The 22187-nt window shown below is 44.1% G+C and overlaps 1 protein-coding gene across 4 annotated transcripts in view; it reads left to right on the plus strand.

Annotated features, from left to right (window-relative positions):
* Positions 1-22187, plus strand: part of NCKAP1 (NCK associated protein 1) — a gene marked incomplete in the record, with an annotated part of 2707503 nt that overhangs the window by 2207133 nt on the left and 478183 nt on the right. For all 4 annotated transcript variants that reach the window (XM_044075245.1, XM_044075246.1, XM_044075247.1 and 1 more), the window contains 1 exon segment: positions 3995-4075. In XM_044075245.1, coding sequence (XP_043931180.1) covers positions 3995-4075 — 81 coding nt within the window.

Genomic DNA, 22187 nt, shown 5'->3' on the forward strand with positions numbered 1-22187 from the left:
GTTCCATGTTAGTTGTCTTCTTCTCGCCTTCTTTCTTGCGTCCCACCCTCCTTCCCCCAAGCCTGGACAGACCGACAGGAATTCAGTTTGTGTTCTTCCTCTGGAAGTTGTCATTCCCACACGTTCTTCCTCCTCTTTTATCCTTACTGAGGTCTGCGATACTTTTTACGCAGATTGTTTTGAGGTGGGTTTCCCTACTCCATTCTATGGAGACTAGGATTGCTTGGTATAGCTATCAAACGAGATCTGAGTAGTTACCGCCTAGCATTGTGGGATATAGGGGAGCCTCGAGCCGGTGGAATTGGCTCTCGAGCTTTAATATTGGCCGAGTCGGAGCCGAGGATCGGCTCCGAACCCATCCAGCAAGAAAGAAGGCGAGAAGAAGACAACTAACATGGAACGTTATGGTAGGTACATAACTTCTTATTACGTTCTTTCCTGGACTTCAGAACATGGAAATCCTGTTTGGTCAGTCTTCCTAGTGTGAAGCTGTCCAGATATCACCATTTTTACCATTTGGGAGGTTAGAGTATCCCCCTCCAGCACAGTTCTCATTGGAGTAGAGTAAAGAGGAGTTGATGGTAGGTATAGTTTTCTTCCTGTTTTGGAGAAGATTCTTGTACTTTTCCTTTAAACACCTGATTCAGTGCCTGATGGCATCATTAGAGAAGAAAGACCAAAGCATGTTCATATTGCTCTTTGACTGCCAGCAAAAGTGTGGTTATCAGTGTTCAGGTCACTGGCAGTTCATAAAGCTATCACACTTAAAGATAGGGAGGTGCACTTCAGGAGTCATGTCAGTTGTCTGCACATTTGAGCTTGGCTTTTTGTTTAGATGTGTTGCTTTACTAGACAATCTCTTGGGAATTTTTAAAAGTGACTGAGGCCAGTGTAAGGCTTTCATGTTACCTTATTCTCTCATCTTATAGGAAGTTCTGACTTAGCCAAGATTTTTTCCTATCACATCCACATGGAGTGCAAGACTGTAGCCCAGCACCAAACTTGTCAAGCAGTTCATTGAAAGGGGTCTGAATCTTGGCCTGTCTTTGAAGGTCTTTTCTCCTTTGAACTTGAGTTTCATGATTGACAGACTTGCCCATCCCCCATTTGAGCTTGCATATGTACTGTATTTAAAATTCATCTCTTGGAAAGATGGTATTTTTGGTGGCTATCTCATCTGCTTGCAGGATCTTCACACTTTGGGACTTTGTAAAGAAAGCTATCCCCCCCCCCAAAAAAAAAATATGGAGTTACTTATGACGACTCCAGGTTTCTTGCAAATTGTTTGTCGTAATTGTCCTTCAACTAGTTCATCTAGAGAAAAAAAAAAAACAGGATGAAGGGTCTCTTTGCACCATAGACATACTACCAGTTCATTGTTTACCTTGAAAGAGTACACTGGTTTAAAAAAATGGAACAGCATTTTGTTTCCTTTGCTCCTGAGTGGGGAGGTGACTTGCATTTGCTAAAGAAAGACTGTCAGAGTGGATTACCAGCTACATGATGTTGTGCCATGCAGCAGCTAACAGTCTTTTGGTAAAGGCTGCGGACAAAGGCTTCTGCCCCATTGATGGTAACTGCTTCTACTGCTTGCTTTGAGATTGCCTCATTTGCAGTATATATGTGCTGTGGCTACTTGGTGCTCAGTTTACTCATTCAGCAAGTATTAATTCTTGGTCTGTGAATCCAGAAGTCAGATTTCCTGTGGGCGATTCATTCTTCCAGTTTTAAACTTTCAGAGCTTCCCCCTTTTTTGGCATCCTTCAGCTCTTGCCTGTTTGGACAGCCATGAATTCTAGCAGCTTTATTTAACTTATTAGCACCGATTATGCTATAGTATTAATCACAGCTCTGTATTCCTAGCTGTGTTGACTGGCTTGTCTGTAGTGGTTGAAAGGCAGAGCCAGTACAGTGTTTTGGTTTTGTTGTAGGTAAATTGAGGTTTTGAATTTGTAGTTTTCATTGCCGTTGCCATGTATTAAGTACATTAAATGTGAATAAATCATGTCAGCTGAACACGAAATGCAAAAAAAAAGTTTTTATTTAACTAAGCAAATATTCTCACTTTTAGTGATGTCCTGACTTAAATCAGTATTGCAGAATTCCTGACATATGGGTTGTCATCACAGACATCTGGCTGGGGTAACAAAGCTTTACCCTTCCGTATGTCATGTATTTGATGGATGACCTTACCTCGTTTGTATAGAGGTATATTGACAGACATAGAAGCATGGATCCCCCGACTATCTTACTACCAGCAGTGCAGGTTTTGCATCCATTGGGCTGTTCACTGTTTGGGCTTTGGTACATTTACTTCGATCATTTACCCAGATAAGTTCCCCATTGGGGAACCTTTCTTTTTACCTAATGATATTTTGTTGAAAGTTGTAGATGTCCGCTAAGAGGGTTAAGTGCGAGTACAGCAGACAGATTCCGTACAAGGACTTGCATGCCAAGTTTTTTTTTTTTTTCTCTTAGGCCTGGAACACTATCACAAATCTTGCGTAATCTGCCGGTTGTTCATTCCCAAAACCCTTAGGCTGAGGCTTTCCACACTCAACACCTTTCTTGAACCCCAGTATGTTAAACGTTTGATCCAGTCCACAATGGCTGACTCGGCATCTTTGGACATCCCTCCACCACCAGAGAAAAAAACTGAAGAGACTTTGAATGGATCTGTAGTCCTTTTCAGACTTTGAAGTGCCCCTTGATGTTGCAGAACCTGCAGTACATCAAGCCACTCATTTGCCCTTTACCTAGACCCTGTCAGAGTTTGGTATAGCTCCTCTGACCTTGCAGACTGCTGATACTTCCAAGGAATTGCATCTCATCATTCCTGAGGGTCTGCATGGAGTCCCACAGAGTTTAGTTAGGGAGAAGGTCCCAGGCTGTCCGATAGAAGGCAGGCAGGGTTCTGAACCTCCATATCTCATTCAGGTGGATGTCACACCTAAAAAAAAAAAAACAGAAGACTAGGCATGTGGCCTATCCCTCAGCAGCTAGAAGAAGGGAGGGGATAGACTTCTCAAAGAGGTTGTTCAAAGCTATTATGTCTTTGAAACTCCCTTTCTTTGGGTCTCCTCAACCACAGGCTACTGCTTAAAACCTACCCTGGTTTCCTCCTCTTCTGATGTGTAATAGGACTATGACTCTGACCATTCTCTGGACTAGTCCTCTCAGCTGCATTCTCCAGGGCAAATCTCTTCAGACAAAGAGGACTCCCTCTCACCAGATTCCCTTGTTGAGGAAGCTTCCTTTGGGGAGACTGTACAGAACATGATGAAACAGTTTGAATGGCAATCCTCACAGATTTTTGATGCTCAGAAGAGTTGTTACATTCTTTTGAAGATGGGTACTCTCCAGTCCCTCCAGTCCTTGAGGCTTTTAAGGACTCCTTCCAGTCCATCTCTTCTGCACCTGATTCTCAGCTACCAGCTGCTAAGGGACCATACAGGTTTTACAAGGTGTTTGATGACCTAAAATATTTATACAAAAATCCACTGGCAGATGCCAGTGCGGTATCTCTCTCAAGATAAGTCTCTAAGCTTCTGCCCAATGCCAGTGCCCTACCAACTGACATGTTCCTTCTGACTTTGCAGCCCTAGGCAGTTGCATTCTAGGATGCCTGCAGTCAGGTGTCTCAATGATGGTAGACATTTCGATAACCCATTTCAGAGGGCTCCCACACAGATCTGATATGGTTAGTACACATATATTATATTTCCTCAACTTACAAGACTTTAACTGTGCATCTTCTGACAGATGGATAACCACTGGCATAAGTTTGAAGCACATTGCCTTCTCTGTTTTTCTTTCATTAAAAATATGCTGTCATTTTAGTAAAATGCTTCTTCCATTCATAGAAATGCATGTTCCTGATTAAGGATACACAGTTGTTTCTTTATAATTAACTGCCTTATAAAATGTACAAGAACATGTACAGTGCATCATTCTTTTCTATGTAAACTTCTAAACTGATTTTGTGTGTTACTAGGTCTTATCGTATCACATTCCTTTCCTTGTAAGTTCAGTAGAAGACTTCAAGGATCACATTCCAAGAGAAACAGACATGAAGGTATCTCCATTTGTAGATTTTGTGTATTTTCATGTATTAATGTTTTAGCTACATTTTCTATTCTTTTTCTTAAAAAAAACACATGGCAAAATGTTACATCTGGTTCTTGTGCGTTCTTAATATCAGTTGTGTTTGGAAGTTTGTGTAATTTTTTGAAGGAGGGTGTGGTGATGAGCATTGTACATTTGCATTGCAATCATTAAGGAATTAGTTTATCACTGTAAATTGCACTTAATGCTTTGCTTCTACTGTCAGCCATAGGAGTTTTCATCTGTTATCCCTATTACTGTCACATTTTTTTTTTGTTTTTCATTTATAGTTTCTGTGTCCAAATTTGGATTTTACAAATTCATTTTTTTTTAATTTTGACTAATTCTGTATTGTCAGAAAGGTCCGTTTATTTGCAGAATAATCATACTTCTCAACCGCCAAGCACAAGGTATCTAGACAAAGCCAAAAACAATGAGGGACAAAGGCCCAAAGTCCGGAATAGATTTTAAATATTATTCCTATAAACTCAGAACGTTGCTAGAATAACAGGTTTTGTATTAGCATGCATTTTCTGAAGGATATAAAACCTGAAATTCAAATGTATGTCATGATTAATTAATTTGATCTTTAACGATTTGCCAGAAAACCACACATTTTATGAGAAACAGAACAAAAACAAGAGGCAAAAAAATTGGGCATTCTGCAAAAATCTGGACAGTTAAGAGGTTTGATTTTAATACCTTGAAAGCGATCTAAGAATCCAATCACTAAAGATCACTTTTATATTTGACTGTTTCAGGATGTTTTCCAGGTTGTCAAAAATCAGTGTTCTGAGTTTCTCTGTTATCCACCTTAATTCTGTCTCATTATCAACCATTCCAAAAATAAAACAAAAGAAATAGTTGTGATGCAGTAGGTTAATAGTTTGAATAATTGTTCTGTCAATTAGGGGATGTTCCATAATGTTTACATCTGCAACTAGGGTAAGTTTGGACACACAGGTAGATGTTCTTCGTGTTTCACTGTTGCAGTCCTCACATATGGGTTATCCGGCTCCCGGTAGTCCTCAGTCAGCCCGAATACCAAATTCCTTGGTATATGACGTCAGCTGCCGCCGGTTGTAAAACTGATGTCAGTACGTCAGGTATAAAGGGAGGCAGCCGACGCCATTTCCTCAGTCTTTCTTGCCGAGGAGCCCGAAGCAGATGCAATTGGCACTAGTGCCGGTCGGCCGTTTGCCTTCGTTTCGCTTTCCGACTACCAAGTTGAAGACGCCTTCAGATAAGTACCCCACTGGGGATCCTCTTTTCTTGCTTTAACGAATGTCAAATAACGTTAATAACTATCTTCCTGTGGAAAACCGATTCCGCACCGTGATTTCCATTCCTATTGTATAACTTGTTTGGGCCTTGAGCACAACGTCCCTAACTGCGATCTCTGTGCTTCCTTTAACCCACGTACCATACGCCGTAGAGCTAAGATTTTGTATGAGCATTTCGGAGTCTGACCTAAGTTCGTCGGTATGGCGTCTTCTGGTCTCCTGACTTTGGATCTTCCTGGGAAACTCAAAGACAAAGACCACGACAGGCCTAGGGTCAAATCTACCGACAACACAGCGGTGAAATTGGTCGTCAGCATAGCTGTAGTCAGTGAGGCGCTTTCGCAGTCCCTGCAGTCTGCAGATTTTCAGCTGCATGCCTCTGCCGAGACCTTTACGGAGTCCTCCATGCCGCAGGCTGCTATTTCGTCTTCAGACCCTCTGCCTGTCGCCGCCTCAGATGGGTCCAGAGCTGCTTTGCAAGCACCGGCTTCTGATTCCTCTTCTTTTCGACATGAGACCAAAACTAGACCGACTACCTTAGCTCAGGCTTCTGCAGTTGCTAGGCCTCCAGAGTCCCTTCGGATTGCTAGTAAACCCTCTAGCCGCAAACGTACTCACAAGCAGGCGTCGGACTCCTCTCCTGTACCTTAGTCCCAGTTGGTAAAGATGGCTGCTGATGATCTTTCCCTGATTAGGGGCTCTCACCCCCCCCCCTTCAAAGAGGGCTAGGGAATTATCTCCTGATGATTTGTCTGTCTCAGATTCTGAGATTTTCAGTATGTCTGCTGGTGAAGAAGGAAATTCTCAACATTTTTCTGGCTTTGAGGATTCTGATGCTGAGGACTCTATCCCTTCTGCCTCCCCTCTAGAAGATTTTTCCTTTGGGGATACTTTGAATACTCTTAGGGAGCATTTTAAATGGGAATGTCAGGATTTTCCACAGTCTAAGAAAAGAATCGGGGAATTTTTAGATTTGCCACAGCATAAGCCTCTGGTTGTACCTCCAGTTTTGGAAGTTGTGGATGATGTCTTCATGGAAAATTCTTTAACTCCTAATTCTGTTCCTCCTGCCCCCATTAAACCGGATAGGTATTACAGGGTTCCTGAATCTCATCAATTCCTTTTTAGAAACCCTACTGCTGATCCAGAAATTATTTCTCAAGGCCCCAAGGGTGTTAAGGCTACTATTGCTAGAAACCCTGTGCCTTCTGATAAGGAATCTAGGCCTTGGATAGGTGGGGTAAAAAAGTCTATACTTCTGCAACTCTTGCCATTAGATCTGTGAATTGTCTTTTTCAGATGCTTAAGTGTCAGCAGCATACGTTGGAGGCTGTTAAGGCTAAACTTGGAGATATTCCTTTCATGACGGAAAACAAAGATTTACTGAATTCTGCCACTTTAGTTAATAAGCATTCACTTCATTGTGGTTTTGACACTTTGGAGGTTTCCTGCAGAGCAGCAGCCACTGGTTCCGTAATTAGAAGGCTTGCTTGGCTCAGAGAGCAGTCTCTTTCTGAACCAGTTAAGTCTAAATTGCTGGATGTTCCTTTGCACAAGGACAGTCTTTTTCGTAATAAAGCTGAGGAGGTACTGAAAAAATTGGAGGATAAGGCAAAATCTATGCAAGCTGTAAAAGATTTCGTTCTGGTTCAGCCTCCTTGGTTTAGTAGGCATTATCCTTCCAAAAATTGGTCTTTCCCTGATTCTGGCAAGCAGGGTCGCTCTAGGCCTAGAGGTTTCAGATCTTCCAGAGGGCAGGCTTCTGCCCCTCAAAGGGCTAAACAATGGCATTCTTCTGCTAAATCGGGGAGTTCTAAGCCAGCTTCCCAAAGCAAGCATTCTCAGTGACTCCGGGCTTCTTGTGCCTACCTCTGCCGACCCTGGGTTTCCTTTGGGGGGAAGGTTAGCCAGGTTCGCAGAGGTATGGTCTACCATCACAGATGACAAATGGGTGCTCAGTATAGTAAACCAAGGTTACAAGTTTTACTTTCACACCTTCACTGTTTTACAAGGGTACCCAGACATACCCAGAACTCTCAAGGCAGAGGTAGAAACTCAAATTTCTTCTCTACTGACTATGGGGGCCATAGAGCCAGTTTCTGCAAATCAGGCAGGCCTAGGTTTTTATTCGAGGCTTTTTCTGGTACCCAAGAAAGGGGGCACCTGGCACCCTATTCTGGATCTGTCCATTCTAAACACTTTTCTGGTGATTCCCAAATTCAAGATGCTCACCCTTCAATTACTACCAATGCTGGGCAAGGATTCATGGCTGGTAACTTTGGATCTCAAGGAGGCTTATCTGCACATCCCAATAAGGCAAAGTTGCAGGCAGTTCCTTCGCTTCAGGGCTGGGGAGCAACACTTTCAATTCTCTGCATTGCCCTTTGGCTTATCTACTGCTCCCAGAGTTTTTACAAAGTGCCTGGCTCCAGCCATTGCTTTTTGCAGACAGAGAAACATTCAAATTTATCCTTACCTGGATGACTGTCTCATTCAAGCAAACTCCCCAGAACAATTAGAAAAGGATTTGGATTTTGTGAAGAACATTCTCACCTCTTTGGGTTACACACTCAACGAAAAGAAGTCAAAGTTGGTTCCTTCAAAGGAGATTGTTTTCCTGGGAGCGAGTCTAAATACAGCCACACAGATAGTATTCCTCCCTCAACAGAAGCAAGAAGATCTTTCCGCTTACTTCATGAACTTGGCAAGCATGACCCAGCTCTCTGCAAGGCAATTCCTGCAACCACTGGGGTTCATGGTTTCATGTATTTTGATGATCCCATATGCAAAGCTGCATATGAGAAAACTTCAATGGTACCTCAAGAATCTTTAGTGTCAACATACACAGGACTTAGGCTTGATTCTTCCCCTGATTCCCTGTCTACAAATGGAGTTCCTCTGGAGGGTGACAGCCTGTTCTCAGAACAAGGGTCTGCCTTTCCGCCCACCACCTGCCAGCCAGACTCTCACCACAGATGCCTCAGATGTTGCATGAGGGGGCTCATCTGGAGGGCAGGGGCATACAGGGGACTTGGAGCACCCAGCAGATTCATCTGCACATAAACCTAAAATAATTGATGGCAGTGCAGCAGGCCTTGTTGGCTTTCAAGGACCTACTCTACCCTGGGACTCTGCTAATCAGGACAGACAATACCACAGTTATGTGGTACATCAACAAGCAAGGGGGGGACTTGCTCTTACCCCTTGTGAAGACAAAGTATGAGACTATGGTCTACAACAGCATCCATGGGCTTACATGTAATAGTCCACTATCTTCCAGGGAGGCTAAACTCCTTGGCGGATCATTTGAGCAGACATGTTCTGGATCCTCACGAGTGGCAACTGAACAGGGACATTTTCCATCGCATCGCTCATCATTGGGGCACCCCACAAGTGGATCTTTTCAACTGTCACACCAGTCATCTCCTTCCAACCTCCTGCACCAAGGAGTTTCACAACAAAGCTTGGAGGGTGGATGCGTTGTCCTTCCCATGGACACATCTCTCAGTTTATGCATTCCCTCCTCTTCCTCCTCTTCCCAGAGTGCTGCTAAAGTTAAGGGACGAAAAACCAAGGGCTATTCTGATAGCTCCAGATTGGCCCAGGCAGCGTTGGTATCCCCTCCTTCGCAGCCTTTCCCAGGCTCAGCCTTGGCATCTTCCTCTGGTACCAGATCTGTTGGTTCAGGGTGGGGGAAAGTTCCTTCATCCTCATCTTCAAACTCTGCATTTAACTGCCTGGCTAATACCTTAAATCTTTCCCAACAGGTGGTTGAAGTTCTTAATGAGGCCAGGAGGCCTAGCACAAGACAATCCTATGCAGATAAATGGAAGAGATTTTGCTCTTGGATGCTAGCTAAAGGAGAAGACTCTACTCATCCTTCTCTTTCACTCATTCTTGACTACCTAGCAGGATTGCTTAATGGTGGACTTTTTTTCTTCAATCAAAATTCAAGCTTCAGCAATTTCGGCTCATTATTCTTTTGAGCAACCCATTTTTTCTCACCCCTTGATGAAACAGTTCCTGAGGGGAACTAATAATCTTAGACCTCCCAGAAGAGCTCCTACTCCTGCTTGGGATCTTAATTTTGTCCTGGAAAAACTTACTCTGCCTCCCTTTGAACCAGCTGCCTCTGCAGATTTGAAGATGTTCTTCATGTTTCACTGTTGCAGTCATCACATTTGAGGTTATCTGCTTGCAGTAGCCCTCAGTCGGCCTGATTATCAAAGTCTTGAGTCCTGCTTCGGTTGCTTTCTCATCTTCCATGACGTCAGGTAGTCAGGGGTATAAGGCATGCAGACGATGCCATTACATCTGTCTTTCTTGCCGTGCAGTGCCCGAAGCAGAAACTGTTCGCAAGTGCCGGTCGGCCGACTCCTGAAGTTTTTGTTTACGAGTTTCAGAACTGAAGTCTTCAACTAAAGCTAAGTACCCCGTTGGGGAAACTTTTTCTTGCTCTAAACTTCTAAAGCGATGTCAGTAAAAGTCAGTAATTGTATTTCTTGTGGGAAGCAAGTACCTCACAAAGATTTTAATTCGTACTGTATTCCTTGCCTAGGGCCTAACCACGACGTACCTCGCTGTCGATTTTGTGCTTTATTTAAGCAACGAACTATTCGTCATCAGTATATTTACGCTTCTAAATATTTTGGTACTCTGTTCAATTATCCAGATATGTCTTCGGTAAGCCATCTGACTACCGACATTCCGAAAAAACACAAAGGTAAACACAAAGACAGGCTGCCTAGGTCCAAAGCTGCTGACGATGCTTCTCCTAAGCCAGTCTCCAGTTTGCCGGTACGCAGTGAGGTGCTTTCGCAGCCCCTGCTACCCACTACTTCAGATTTGCAAGCCTCTACTGAGACCCATTCGGAGTCCGGTATGCCGCGAGATGGTTCAACTGTGGAACCTGCGGATGTCTCTACCTTGGATGGGTCCGGAGCCGCTGTGCAGGCACCAGCTTCTGAGGGTGTATTCAGGCCTACTGACTTCCATATTAAACTGATGCCATCTTCTTCTTCAAGACCTAAAACTCGAACTGTGCCTAGAAAACCGACGCCCAGACCACATGGTCAGGCATCTATGCCTAAAATACAGATGATAAGAATGGCTGAAGACCTTATTACTTTAATTAGGGGAAGCCAACCTTCCCCATATGAGACCTAGGACTGAATTTGCTTATGATACGTCTGTCCAGGATTCTGAAATGTCCGTTTCCTCTGAGGACCAGCATTTACCCTTATCTACCTATGAGGATTCTGATGCAGAGGACTCTATTCCCTCTGCTCCCCCCCCCCCCCAGAGGATTTCTCTTTTGGTGAAACCCTGCATACTCTTAGGGAGCATTTTCACTGGGAAAGCCAGTATTACTCTGATTCTAAAAAGAGGCTTGGGGATTTCTTACTCCTGCCCCAGCACAGGCCTTTAGCTATCCCTCCTGTACTAGACGTTGATGATGCTTTTTCTGAATCTAGCTTGGCCCCTGACTCTACCTTCTGCTCCCTGACAGCCTGATATTACAGGGTTCCTGACTCTCACAAGTTCCTTTTTAAAAATCATACTGCGGAACCTGAGACCATTTCACAGGGACCCAAGGGCATCAAGGCTACTACTGCCAAAAATCGTACCCCCTCTGATAGAGATTCCAGGACGCTGGATAGATGGGGTAAGAAAGTATACACTTGTGCAACTTTGACCATTAGGGCCTTAAACTGCCAGTTTCATATGTTAAATTATCAGCAGCATATCATTGGATTGCTTAAACAGAAAATGATGTTGATTCCTGACTGTGCTGAAAATAAGGATTTACAGGATTTAATGCATTCTGCTGAACAGGTTGGAAAGTATACTTTGCAATGTGGTTTTGATTCACTAGAGGCATCTTGCAGTGCTGCTGTCACTGGGTATGTACTTAGAAGGCACGCTTGGCTTAAGGAGCAATCTTTGCCAGATCATGTTAAAGCTAAATTGCTGGATGCTCCCTTAAATCAGGACCACCTGTTTGACAACAAAGCAGAAGTTCTTAAAAAGATGGAGGAAAAAGCTAAATCTATACGAACTGTTAAAGATTTCTTACAAGTACAACCTCCAAGATTTATTAGGCATTAGCCCTCTAAGAATTTGTCTTTTCCTGCCTCTTCCAGGCCTTCTCAGTCCAAACTCAGAACCAGCAGAACACCCAGGTTTCATTCCAAGGGTACGCACAGGACTAAACAGTGGGGGGCCCCCACTTCCAAATCAGGGCGTAGTAAGACTCCACCCTGTGGTAAGCTGTCTCAATGACTTAACCTTAAAACTTCCAAACCCTTCTCAACTGACTGCTCCTTTAGGGGGAAAGATTGCTCTGCAGGCAAAAAACTGGGAACTCTCTACCCAGGGTAAATGGGTTTTAAATATAGTTTCCCAAGGATACAGATTTCACTTCCACACATTACCAACCCCAAATGGTTGTTCAGCTCTACCCCCAAATCAGTGGGCAGAGGCTCAAAATCAAGTACTCTCTCTCTCTCAAGCATAAAGGCTATTCATACTGTACCAGAAGAGGAAAAGGGGCAAGGTTTCTACTCAAGAGTTTTCCTGGTACCCAGAAAAGACAACTCTTGACATCCTGTCCTGGACCTTTCTATATTAAACACCGTTTTGGTGATTCCAAAATTCAAGATGCTAACTCTTCACCAGTTACTTTCTATGCTAGGCAAAGATGCCTGGTTGGCAACACTGGATTTAAAAGAAGTCTGCCTGCACATCCCAATCAGGGAATCTTGCAGAAGATACCTATGCTTCAAAGCAGGCTACATGCACTATCAGTTCTCTGCACTGCCCTTTGTCTTGGCTACATGCACTGTCAGTTCTTTGCACTGCCCTTTGTCTTGGCTACATGCACTGTCAGTTCTCTGCACTGCCCTTTGTCTTATTTACTGCGCCCAGGGTATTCACAAAGTGCCTAGCTCAAGTCATTGCATTTTGCAGGCAAAGAAACATTTAAATATACCCATACCTGGACGATTGTCTAATTCAGGCAGAAAGCCAGGACATACTTTTGAATCATCTGGCATTTGTACAAAAGGTGTTAACTTGTCTGGGGTACACCATAAATGAAAAGAAATTACATCTGGTTCCCCGTCAACAAATTATATTCCTGGGAGCAAGCTTGAACACAACTTCCCAGATGGCTTTCCTCACCCCAGAGAAACAAATTCATTTGACAACTTTCTTCAAACTAATGGCCACAAAAACCCTTCTATATGCAGGGCAAATGCTGCAAGCCTTGGGGTTCATGGCCTCCTGCATTTTACTAATTCCATATGCAAGACTGCATATGAGGAAACTACAGTGGTATCTAAAAAGCCTATGGTGTCAACATTCTCAGGGTCTAGAAGCAATGATCCCTATCATACCTTGCCTACAGTTAGAGTTCCTTTGGTGGGCAGAAGCCTGCCACCAAAACAAGGGACTACTATTCACTCTACCCTCTGCTGCCCAAACCTTAACAACAGACGTATCAGACTATGCATGGGGGGCTCACCTGGCAGGGAAGTGCATTCAGGGCAAATGGAACCCAAGTCAAATGCACCTGCATATCAATCAAAAAGAAATGTTAGCTGTACAGAATGCTCTGACAGCTTTCAAGGACCACATTCTTCCAGGGCAATTAATGGTAAGGACAGACAACACCACTGTTATGTGATACATAAACAAGCAGGGGGGTACCCATTCTTACCCCCCTCTGCAGACTAGCCATGGCTCTGTGGAACACAACCTTGAGCTACCAAGTGCATCTAGAGGCTCAGTTCCTGCCAGAAAAACTAAATACACTGGCAGACGAACTCAGCAGAAATCTCATGGACCCACACAAGTGGAAACTGGAACCAAAGATATTCAACATGTTGATAAACAAATGGAGAGCCCAGATATAGACCTGTTTGCCTCCCCCCAAAACTACCAGTTGGACAAATTCTGCACAAGGACTCCCCACAAACAAGCTTGGAAAGTGGATTCTCTGTCCTTTAGCTGGAAAAATTAATCAGTTTATGCTTTTCCTCCTCTGTCTCTCATCTCCATAGTTCTACTAAAGATCAAACAGGACAAACCAAGGATGATATTGATTGCACCAGACTGGCTACGCCAACACTGATTACCCCCCCTTGCGCAGTTTGGCACTCCTGGCTCCATGGCACCTGCCTCATACCCCTACACTGCTGTCACAGCAGGAGAGCCAGATTCTGCAACCTCTGCTTCAAACCCTGACCCTGGCAGCCTGGCTAATTTCCTAATCTCTCCATTACCATCCCTCAGCAGACAAGTGTTGGATGTCTTTTTGGAGCCAAGGAGGCCTAGTATTAGAAAATCTTATGCTGAAAAATGGAAAAGATTCTGTGCCTGGAACCAATCTCAAGTGATGGACACAGCAGTGCCCAATTTACCTCAGATTCTTCAATACTTAACTGAGATGCTTGACCAAGGGCCTTTCTTTTTCCTCAATCAAAATTCACGCCTCAGCCATTTCAGCTCATTACAACACAGAACCACCCATCTTCTCTCATCTACTGCTCAAGCAGTTCCTCAGAGGGGCCAAAAACTTAAGACCACCCAGGAGAGCCCCAACTCCAGCCTGGGACCTTAACTTTGTATTGGAAAAACTCACTCTTCCTCCTTTTGAGCCAGCTGCAAGTACAGAGTTAAAATTCCTTTCTTGGAAAACAGCCTTCCTTTTAGCAATTACCTCAGCAAGAATGGTATCTGAACTACAGGCCCTTATGGCAGTGGAGTCTTTCATCATATTTCATGCGGACAGGGTGTCCCTCAGGACCAATCCATCCTTCATGCCCAAGGTGGTATCCAGTGTGGCTCTTAATCAGTCCATTCATTTGCCAGCCTTTTATTCTAATCCACAGAACAAAGGGGAAAGGATATTAGATGTGCACAGACAACTTAGATTTTACTTGGACAGGACTAAACCTCAAAGGAAATCTAAACAACTGCTGGTGGCATTTGATGCAGGGGCTGGGGGGAGGCTATTTCAAAGTAAACCATTTCTAAATGGATAGGCCATTGCATTCATTTCTGCTATAAGCACCATGGAAAACCTATCCCACAGGGGATTAGAACCAATTCAACCAGGGATTGCATCTACCTCTACAGTCTTTCTCAGAGGTGTACCTACCAGGGACATCCTAAAAGCTGCTACCTGGACTTAACATTACCATTTACCAATTTTCTCTAAATCCAGGGCTGGCTTATAGCTAGTCCTAATGCTATCTAAATGCCTCCTCCCATACTTAGCTTTTCGAGTCTACCCAAATGTGATGACTGCAACAGTGAAACACGAAGAACATAGTACAGTTGTGTACACTTATCATAAATGTAGATGTTCGAGTGTATTCACTGTTGCAGTCCTGGTTTCCCACCCTCCTTTCCCCCTTTTTTCCTAAGGCACAGACTGTGGATTTTTATTTTTTGTATGACGTGTCCAGGGTGCTACCATTCCTGGATTAGCCTTCTTTTGGGGGCTTCTGACAGTTAAGGCAAGAAAAACTGAGGAAATGTCGTCAGCTGCCTCCCTTTATACCTGACATACTGACATCAGTTTTACAACCTGTGGTAGCCGACAAGATATACCAAGGACTTTGGTATTCGGGCTGACTGAGGGCTACCGGGAGGCGGATAACCCATATGTGAATACTGCAACAGTGAATACACTCTAATATCTACATTTATGGTAAGTGTACATAACTGTACTTTCTGTATTAGCACTGGTGTGTTTTCAACTGAAATGCAGTGAACTTGGCATAGGGCTTCTGTGTCAGTTTTTTTTTTTTTTGCCTTTTGAATAAAAACAATTGTTAAGACACTCCACCTAAAAGGCATTCCATTTCCTTATAGAATCATTTGGTGTCCAGAGAAGCAGTGGATGAGTATTAGTACTTTGTAGTGACAAGAATTTTCATTCTTACGTTTTGTTTTCATTTGTTAGATGTGATTCCTTAGTTGACGCTCTCATATAAATAAGGTAGTGAGCATCCTAGTGGTCACTGCTGAGAAGGTAGTAGCATTTTTGGAGACAATTTACACAATGATGCTTTTCTGTGTGATGTATTTTCCATTTAGTGTTAAAAAAAACTTAGCTGAGTGAGAGCTTTAGCATTTGTTTTGTTATTTTAGAGCAAGTACATGTTGCCAGTTTGGATTAGGTTCAGAAAAAGGGCCTTGAAAATCCAGGTGGTATTGATAGCCAGAAATTGTCCTGCCATTCTGCCAGTCAGAAGCAAGTACAGGCAGTGATATGCTGGGTGTGCTGGCGAGCACCAAGTACATACAGGGTCAGTCTTCTTAACTGTGGAAGAGAAACTCTTACCTCCCTTAAGCTTCCAGTTTTTGCAAGTGTTGTTGTGGAGCAGTTAACAATTAGTGTTCAACAGCAGATGTAGCTTACATTGTTTGTCTTCAAATTAGAAACATTCCTATTTATTTTGTATAGGTATGGCATTGTAACCTGAGAAGGACAGTTGAAGTAATGTAATCCAGAACAAACTGTCTAGTCATACTTTAGTGACACCTCTGTCCAAGGAATTAAAGTAAATGATATATAATTTACTTAGCATTTGCTTCAGTAACAAAGTCTGCCTTTCCTCTGTTTTCCTTGCCACATGGATGAATGTTTTGTGGATCCTGTTTACAAGCACTGAAACAAGCAGTCATTGGGGTAGGTTTATGGTTTGTAATTTGTAGCATACCTAAATGGAGTGGGAATCTTCCGTGGTTTAGTAATCTTTCTTGTCATCTTTTCTGATGTTCATCGTGCATACAGCTGCAGTCATAACAGATGGGTCCTCAGTCGGCCGAATTCCAAAGTCTAGGTCCGGCGTCGGTTGTCGTCGCTTCTTCCCTGACGTCAGTGTGACAGGGGTATAAAGGAACCAGCCGACGCCATTTTCTTCAGTCTTTCTTGCCGCGCGGTGTCCGAAGCAGAAGCAGTTCGCAAGTGCCGGTCGGCCAGCTCCTGAAATTATGAAAATTTGGAAACCGAAGTCTTCTTGAAAGCTAAGTACCCCGTTGGGGAAACTTTTCTTGCCTCAGACCGATGTCAGACAAAGTTAACAATTGTATTTCATGTGGGAAGCAAATACCGCATAAGGATTTCCATTCCCTCTGTATACCTTGCTTAGGCCCAGACCACGACGTTTCGGCCTGTAGCTTTTGTGCTACATTCAACAAACGCACTATTAAGCGTCGGGCGGAGTTCACCCAGCATTATTTTGGAAAAACATTTAACTATATTATGTCGTCGGATACTCCGACTCCAGTTTTGTCTAAAAAACGCAAAGATAAGGACCGACACACGAGGTCCGCGGCCTCTACCGACACCATGCCAAAGCCGACTACACGTGGTCCGGTTCTCAGCAAGGCGCCTACGCAGCCCCTGACTACCGACGACACTTCATTGGCGGTGTCTCCTGTGCCTGAGATCGCAGGCTCCTCGGCCCACACCCCGACTACAGATACCGAAGCCACTCCTGGCGTTGAACCTCACAATGTGGACAGGTCTACCTCCACTCAAGGTGTCTTCAGAACTTCCTCTTCTTTTTCCATCAAGGCTTTCACTAAGTCTAAAGCAGCCATGCATTCTAAGAGACAAGCTACACAGGGCCCATCCCCAGGCCCCATGCCTAAAAAACAGATGCTCAAAATGGCTGAGGATTTAATTACTCTTATCAGGGGTTCTCAGCCCCCACCGGACAAAAGGCCCAGAGTGGAGGAAGAATCCCCCTCCTCTGATCAGGGCTCCATTATTTCAGAGCACTCTGATGATCAGGAACATTCTTACTCCCCTTTTGAAGACTCTGATGCAGAGGAGTCCATTCCTTCTGTATCCCCCCCCCAGAGGATTACTCATTTGGGGAAACTTTGCATACCTTAAGGGACACTTCCACTGGGAAGGCCAAGATTATTCAGATTCCAAGAAAAGGCTTAGGGAATTTCTCTTGCTACCTCAGCACAGGCCTCTGGCTATACCTCCTGTCTTGGACATCCTAGATGATGTTTACTCGGAGGCCTGCCTTAACCCGGATTCTCTGCCTCCAGCCCCAGTCAAGCCTGACAGGTACTACAGGGTTCCTGACTCTCACCAATTTCTATACAAAAGCCATGCTGCTGACCCAGAAACCATCTCACAGGGCCCCAAGGGAATTAAGGCCTCCACTGCTAAAAATCCATTACCTTCCGAGAGAGATTCCAGATCCTTAGAAAGGTGGGGAAAAAGGTATATACCTCGGCTACCTTAACCATGAGGGCCTTAAACTGTCAGTTCCATATGCTAAAATACCAACAGTTTTTGTTATCACAATTGAAAAGTAAAATGTCACAACCTGAACAACCAGACTTGAAGGAGTTGCAGGATTTGATGCATAGTGCAGAACAAGTGGGTAAGCATACCTTACAATGTGGTTTTGATGCTCTAGAGGCCTCATGTAGAGCTGCTGTTACAGGATCGATTCGTGCGTAGACATGCCTGGCTCAAGGAACAAACCTTGCCTGATCATGTCAAAGCTAAATTACTAGATGCCCCTCTACAAAAGGATGTATTATTTGGTGCTAATGCTGAGGACGTATTAAGGAAAATGGAGGAAAAGGCTAAATCAATGCAAACTGTGAAAGATTTTCTACAGGTACAACCCCCATGTTTCAGTAGAAATTGGCCTTCCAAAAATTGGTCCTTTCCAGCCACGGACAGACCCCAAAGAGGTAGATACAGGCGCCCGAGGGGTAGGGGACAATCCCAAGGATCATTTAGAGGCAGACAATGGCAAGCTCCTACACAAAGAGGTGGTGAGGATAACTCGCAATCATTCAGAAAGCAAACCCAATGACTTTCCCCATTGCATGCCAAGCAAGACTCAAATGGCAGCCCCCTTAGGAGGAAAACTGGCATTATTTTCAAAAAATTGGCATATTGTCACAAAAGACAAATGGATCCTGGACATTATAAACAGAGGCTACAGATTCCATTTTCACACCCTTCCAAAAATGAGAGGCATGCCAAACCTGCCACACAATCAAAGGGCAGAGGCACAAAAGCAAATTACAGTTCTCATAAACATGAAAGCGATTCAAGGGGTACCTACGCACGAACAAGGTCAAGGTTTTTATTCCAGACTATTCCTGTTACCAAGGAAGGGAAAAGATTGGAGACCTATTTTGGACCTATCCATCCTAAACACATTTCTACTCGTACCAAAATTCAAGATGCTCACTCTACAGCAGCTTCTTCCCATGCTGGGCAAGGAGTCTTGGCTGGTAACATTGGACCTCAAGGAGGCATACCTGCATGTCCCAGTCAGACAAAATTGCAGAAGATACCTCAGATTTCTTGCAGGTTCAACCCATTATCAATTCTCTGCATTGCCCTTTGGCTTATTTACTGCGCCCAGAGTATTCACGAAATGCCTGGCATCAGTAATTGCCTACTGCAGACTTCAAGGGATACAAATATACCCCTATTTGGACGACTGCCTGATCCAAGCGGACAGCAAGCACATTCTTCTGAAACATCTGGCTTATGTAATAATGTTGTTGAACTCTCTGGGGTACACAGTCAACAAAAAGAAATCAAGGCCAATACCCTCTCGGAAGATAATTTTCCTGGGTGCCAACTTGGACACAAACACCCAGATGGCCTACCTCACGCCAGAGAAGCAGGGGCAACTAACTCAATACTTCAGAGCACTAGCAAATTGCACCAGGCTGACTGCAAGGAAAATCCTGCAGGCTCTGGGATTCATGGCATCTTGCATCTTACTAATCCCATGTGCAAAGATGCATATGAGGAAACTTCAATGGTACCTGAAAAACCTATGGTCTCAACACAGCCACAGTTTGGAAACAATAATACCACTAATTCCATGTCTACAAAAGGAATTTCTGTGGTGGGCTCAAGCATGCCAAACAAACACAGGTCTTCCATTCAGCAAGCCTCAAGCAAATCAAGTCATCACAACAGACGCCTCGGACTACGCCTGGGGGGCGCACATGACAGATCGGTGCATTCAGGGCAAATGGTCCCAAAAAGAAAAGCACCTCCACATCAATCAAAAGGAAATGCTAGCAGTAATAAATGCTATTATAGCTTTCAAAGACCTTCTGCAACCAGGTCAACTATTGATAAGAACGGACAACACCACAGTTATGTGGTACATAAACAAGCAGGGAGGAACGCATTCATACCCCCTATGCAGACTGGCCATGTCACTTTGGAACAGGGCCATGGACTTACAAATCGAACTACAAGCACAGTACCTGCCAGTCAAGGAAAACACGCTGGCAGACAACCTAAGCAGAAATATGACAGATCCACACGAATGGAAGTTGCATCCAAATGTTTTTACAGAAATAATCCAAGCATGGGGAAGGCCAGACATAGATCTCTTTGCCTCCCACAAAAATCACCAATTGACAAAATTCTGCTCAAGGATTTTCCATCCAAAGGCCTGGAGAGTGGACACACTCTCTTTCAGTTGGACTTCAATGACAGTGTATGCCTTCCCACCTCTTCCTCTGCTGCCCAAAGTACTACTGAAAACCAGAGCAGACAGACCAAAGATGATTCTCATTGCTCCAGACTGGCCAAGACAACACTGGTACCCACTCCTGAGGAGCCTGACGCATTCCCCACCATGGACCCTGCCTCTAATGCCTCTTCTCCTGACTCAGCACAGCTTCAAAACTCTTCACAGCCAGCTAAAAACACTCAATCTAGCCGCATGGAAGATTCCTTAGCATCACAACAGACTCTACTCTCCAAGGAGGTGCAGGATGTCATTTTGGAGGCCAGAAGGCCGTCAACTAGAAAAGCTTACTCCGCAAAATGGAAACGGTTTTGTGTTTGGAATGAGAAAAAGGGCCAGGATCCTAGAAAACTGAATTTACCTCAAATAGTACAGTATCTAGCTGAGTTGCTAAGCAGTGGGCTTTCATTCTCCTCCATCAAAATCCATGCCTCAGCCATTTCTGCAGAATACAACACTGATCCACCTTTATTCTCTCACCCTCTCTTAAGACAGTTCCTCAGAGGGGCTAAGAATCTCAGACCCCCAAGGAAGCAACCAATACCTGCTTGAGATCTCAATTTCATTCTGGAAAAACTGACCTTGCCTCCCTTTGAGCCAGCTGCCTCATCAGATCTGCAATATTTGTCCTGGAAAACAGCTTTCCTTCTGGCTATTACCTCAGCTCGTAGAGTTTCAGAACTACAAGCTCTCATGGCTGTGCAGCCTTTTATCATCTTCCATCAGGACAGAGTTTCCTTATGAACCAACCCGTCCTTTATGCCTAAAGTGGTATCCAGGGTAGCTTTGAATCAGACCATACACTTACCTACCTTTTATCCTAATCCTCAAAACAAAGGGGAGAGATTACTACATTCCTTGGACATCCAGAGACAACTGCGTTATTATTTGGACAGAACAAAGCCTTTCAGAAAATCAGAACAGCTCTGTGTGTCCTATGCTGTAGGAGCTCAAGGAAAGCCAATTTCCAAACAGACAATCTCAAAATGGATAGCCCACTGCATACGTTTTTGCTATTCTTTTCATGGCAAAACTGTACCTACAGGCATCAGATCTCACTCCACAAGGGCCGCAGCTACCACTGCAGCTTTCCTCAGAGGAGTTCCTACCAAAGATATTTTGGAAGCAGCCACTTGGAGTTCTGTGCATACCTTCTCCAAGCACTACCACTTACCATTATACTCCAAAACTAGAGCAGGCTTTGCCACTGCAGTCTTGCAGGGCATTCTGGCTCCTCCTAGTTCCACCTAGTGCCTACCACCCTTTTCTTAGCTTTGGGATTCTACCCATCTGTTATGACTGCAGCTGTATGCACGATGAACATAGTACAGTTTTGTACCTACCATAAATGTAGATGTTCGAGTGCTAATACAGCTGCAGTCCAGGTTTCCCTCCCTCCTTCCCCTCTTGGGACAGGCCTATTGGCTAACACCTCCTCATACAACCTGATTGGGGTATTCATTTATGGTGTATTTGCTTGCAACTACTGTATTTTGATTATATTGCATTGCTTTATTACACAAATTTATGTATTGCCTTCCTTCTGGGGGCACCTGACATCTGGGGCAAGAAAAACTGAAGAAAATGGCGTCGGCTGGTTCCTTTATACCCCTGTCGCACTGACATCATGGAAAAAGCGACGACAACTGACGCCGGACCTAGACTTTGGAATTCGGCTGACCGAGGACCTGCCTGACGGCAGGAGAACCCATCTGTTATGACTGCAGCTGTATTAGCACTCGAACATCTACATTTATGGGAGGTACAAAACTGTACTTTTTGAATGGCCATGTTCAGTTATCCAGTATTATTCGCCGACTTTCTTTAGATGTCCTTCTTAATATTTGCTGTTATAGTCCTCACATACGAGATGTTCTGCCTATAGTTAGCCTGCCACTGATCCAGCTTCCAGAGCTTTACTCTTCTTCTGGGCTTCAGCTAGTGCCTTCCCACCAAAGGCCTAAGTATGTTGGTGGTGTAAAAGGTATGCCATATCATGTCATCTTTAGGTCTTTTTTGCCGTGTAGTTATGGGGAACTGTGCGTCTCTTACAGTGCTTGGTCAGTCAGCCTACTTCCAGAAACAACATAAGCACCCATAGGTAGTTGTTTCCAGGATTTCTGTTTGCCTGTTTGATTGTTTAGCTAATGTCTGATACTGATTCTAGCCCTGAAGAGTTTGTAGTTCTAGTTGATGTGTGGCAAACAAGTCCCCCACAAGGGTTTCCATTGTAAGTGTG

This window comes from Protopterus annectens, chromosome 6.part0 (genome assembly GCF_019279795.1).
Source record: "Protopterus annectens isolate FY-2018-M chromosome 6.part0, PAN1.0, whole genome shotgun sequence".
Classification (NCBI taxonomy): Eukaryota; Metazoa; Chordata; order Ceratodontiformes; family Protopteridae; genus Protopterus; species Protopterus annectens.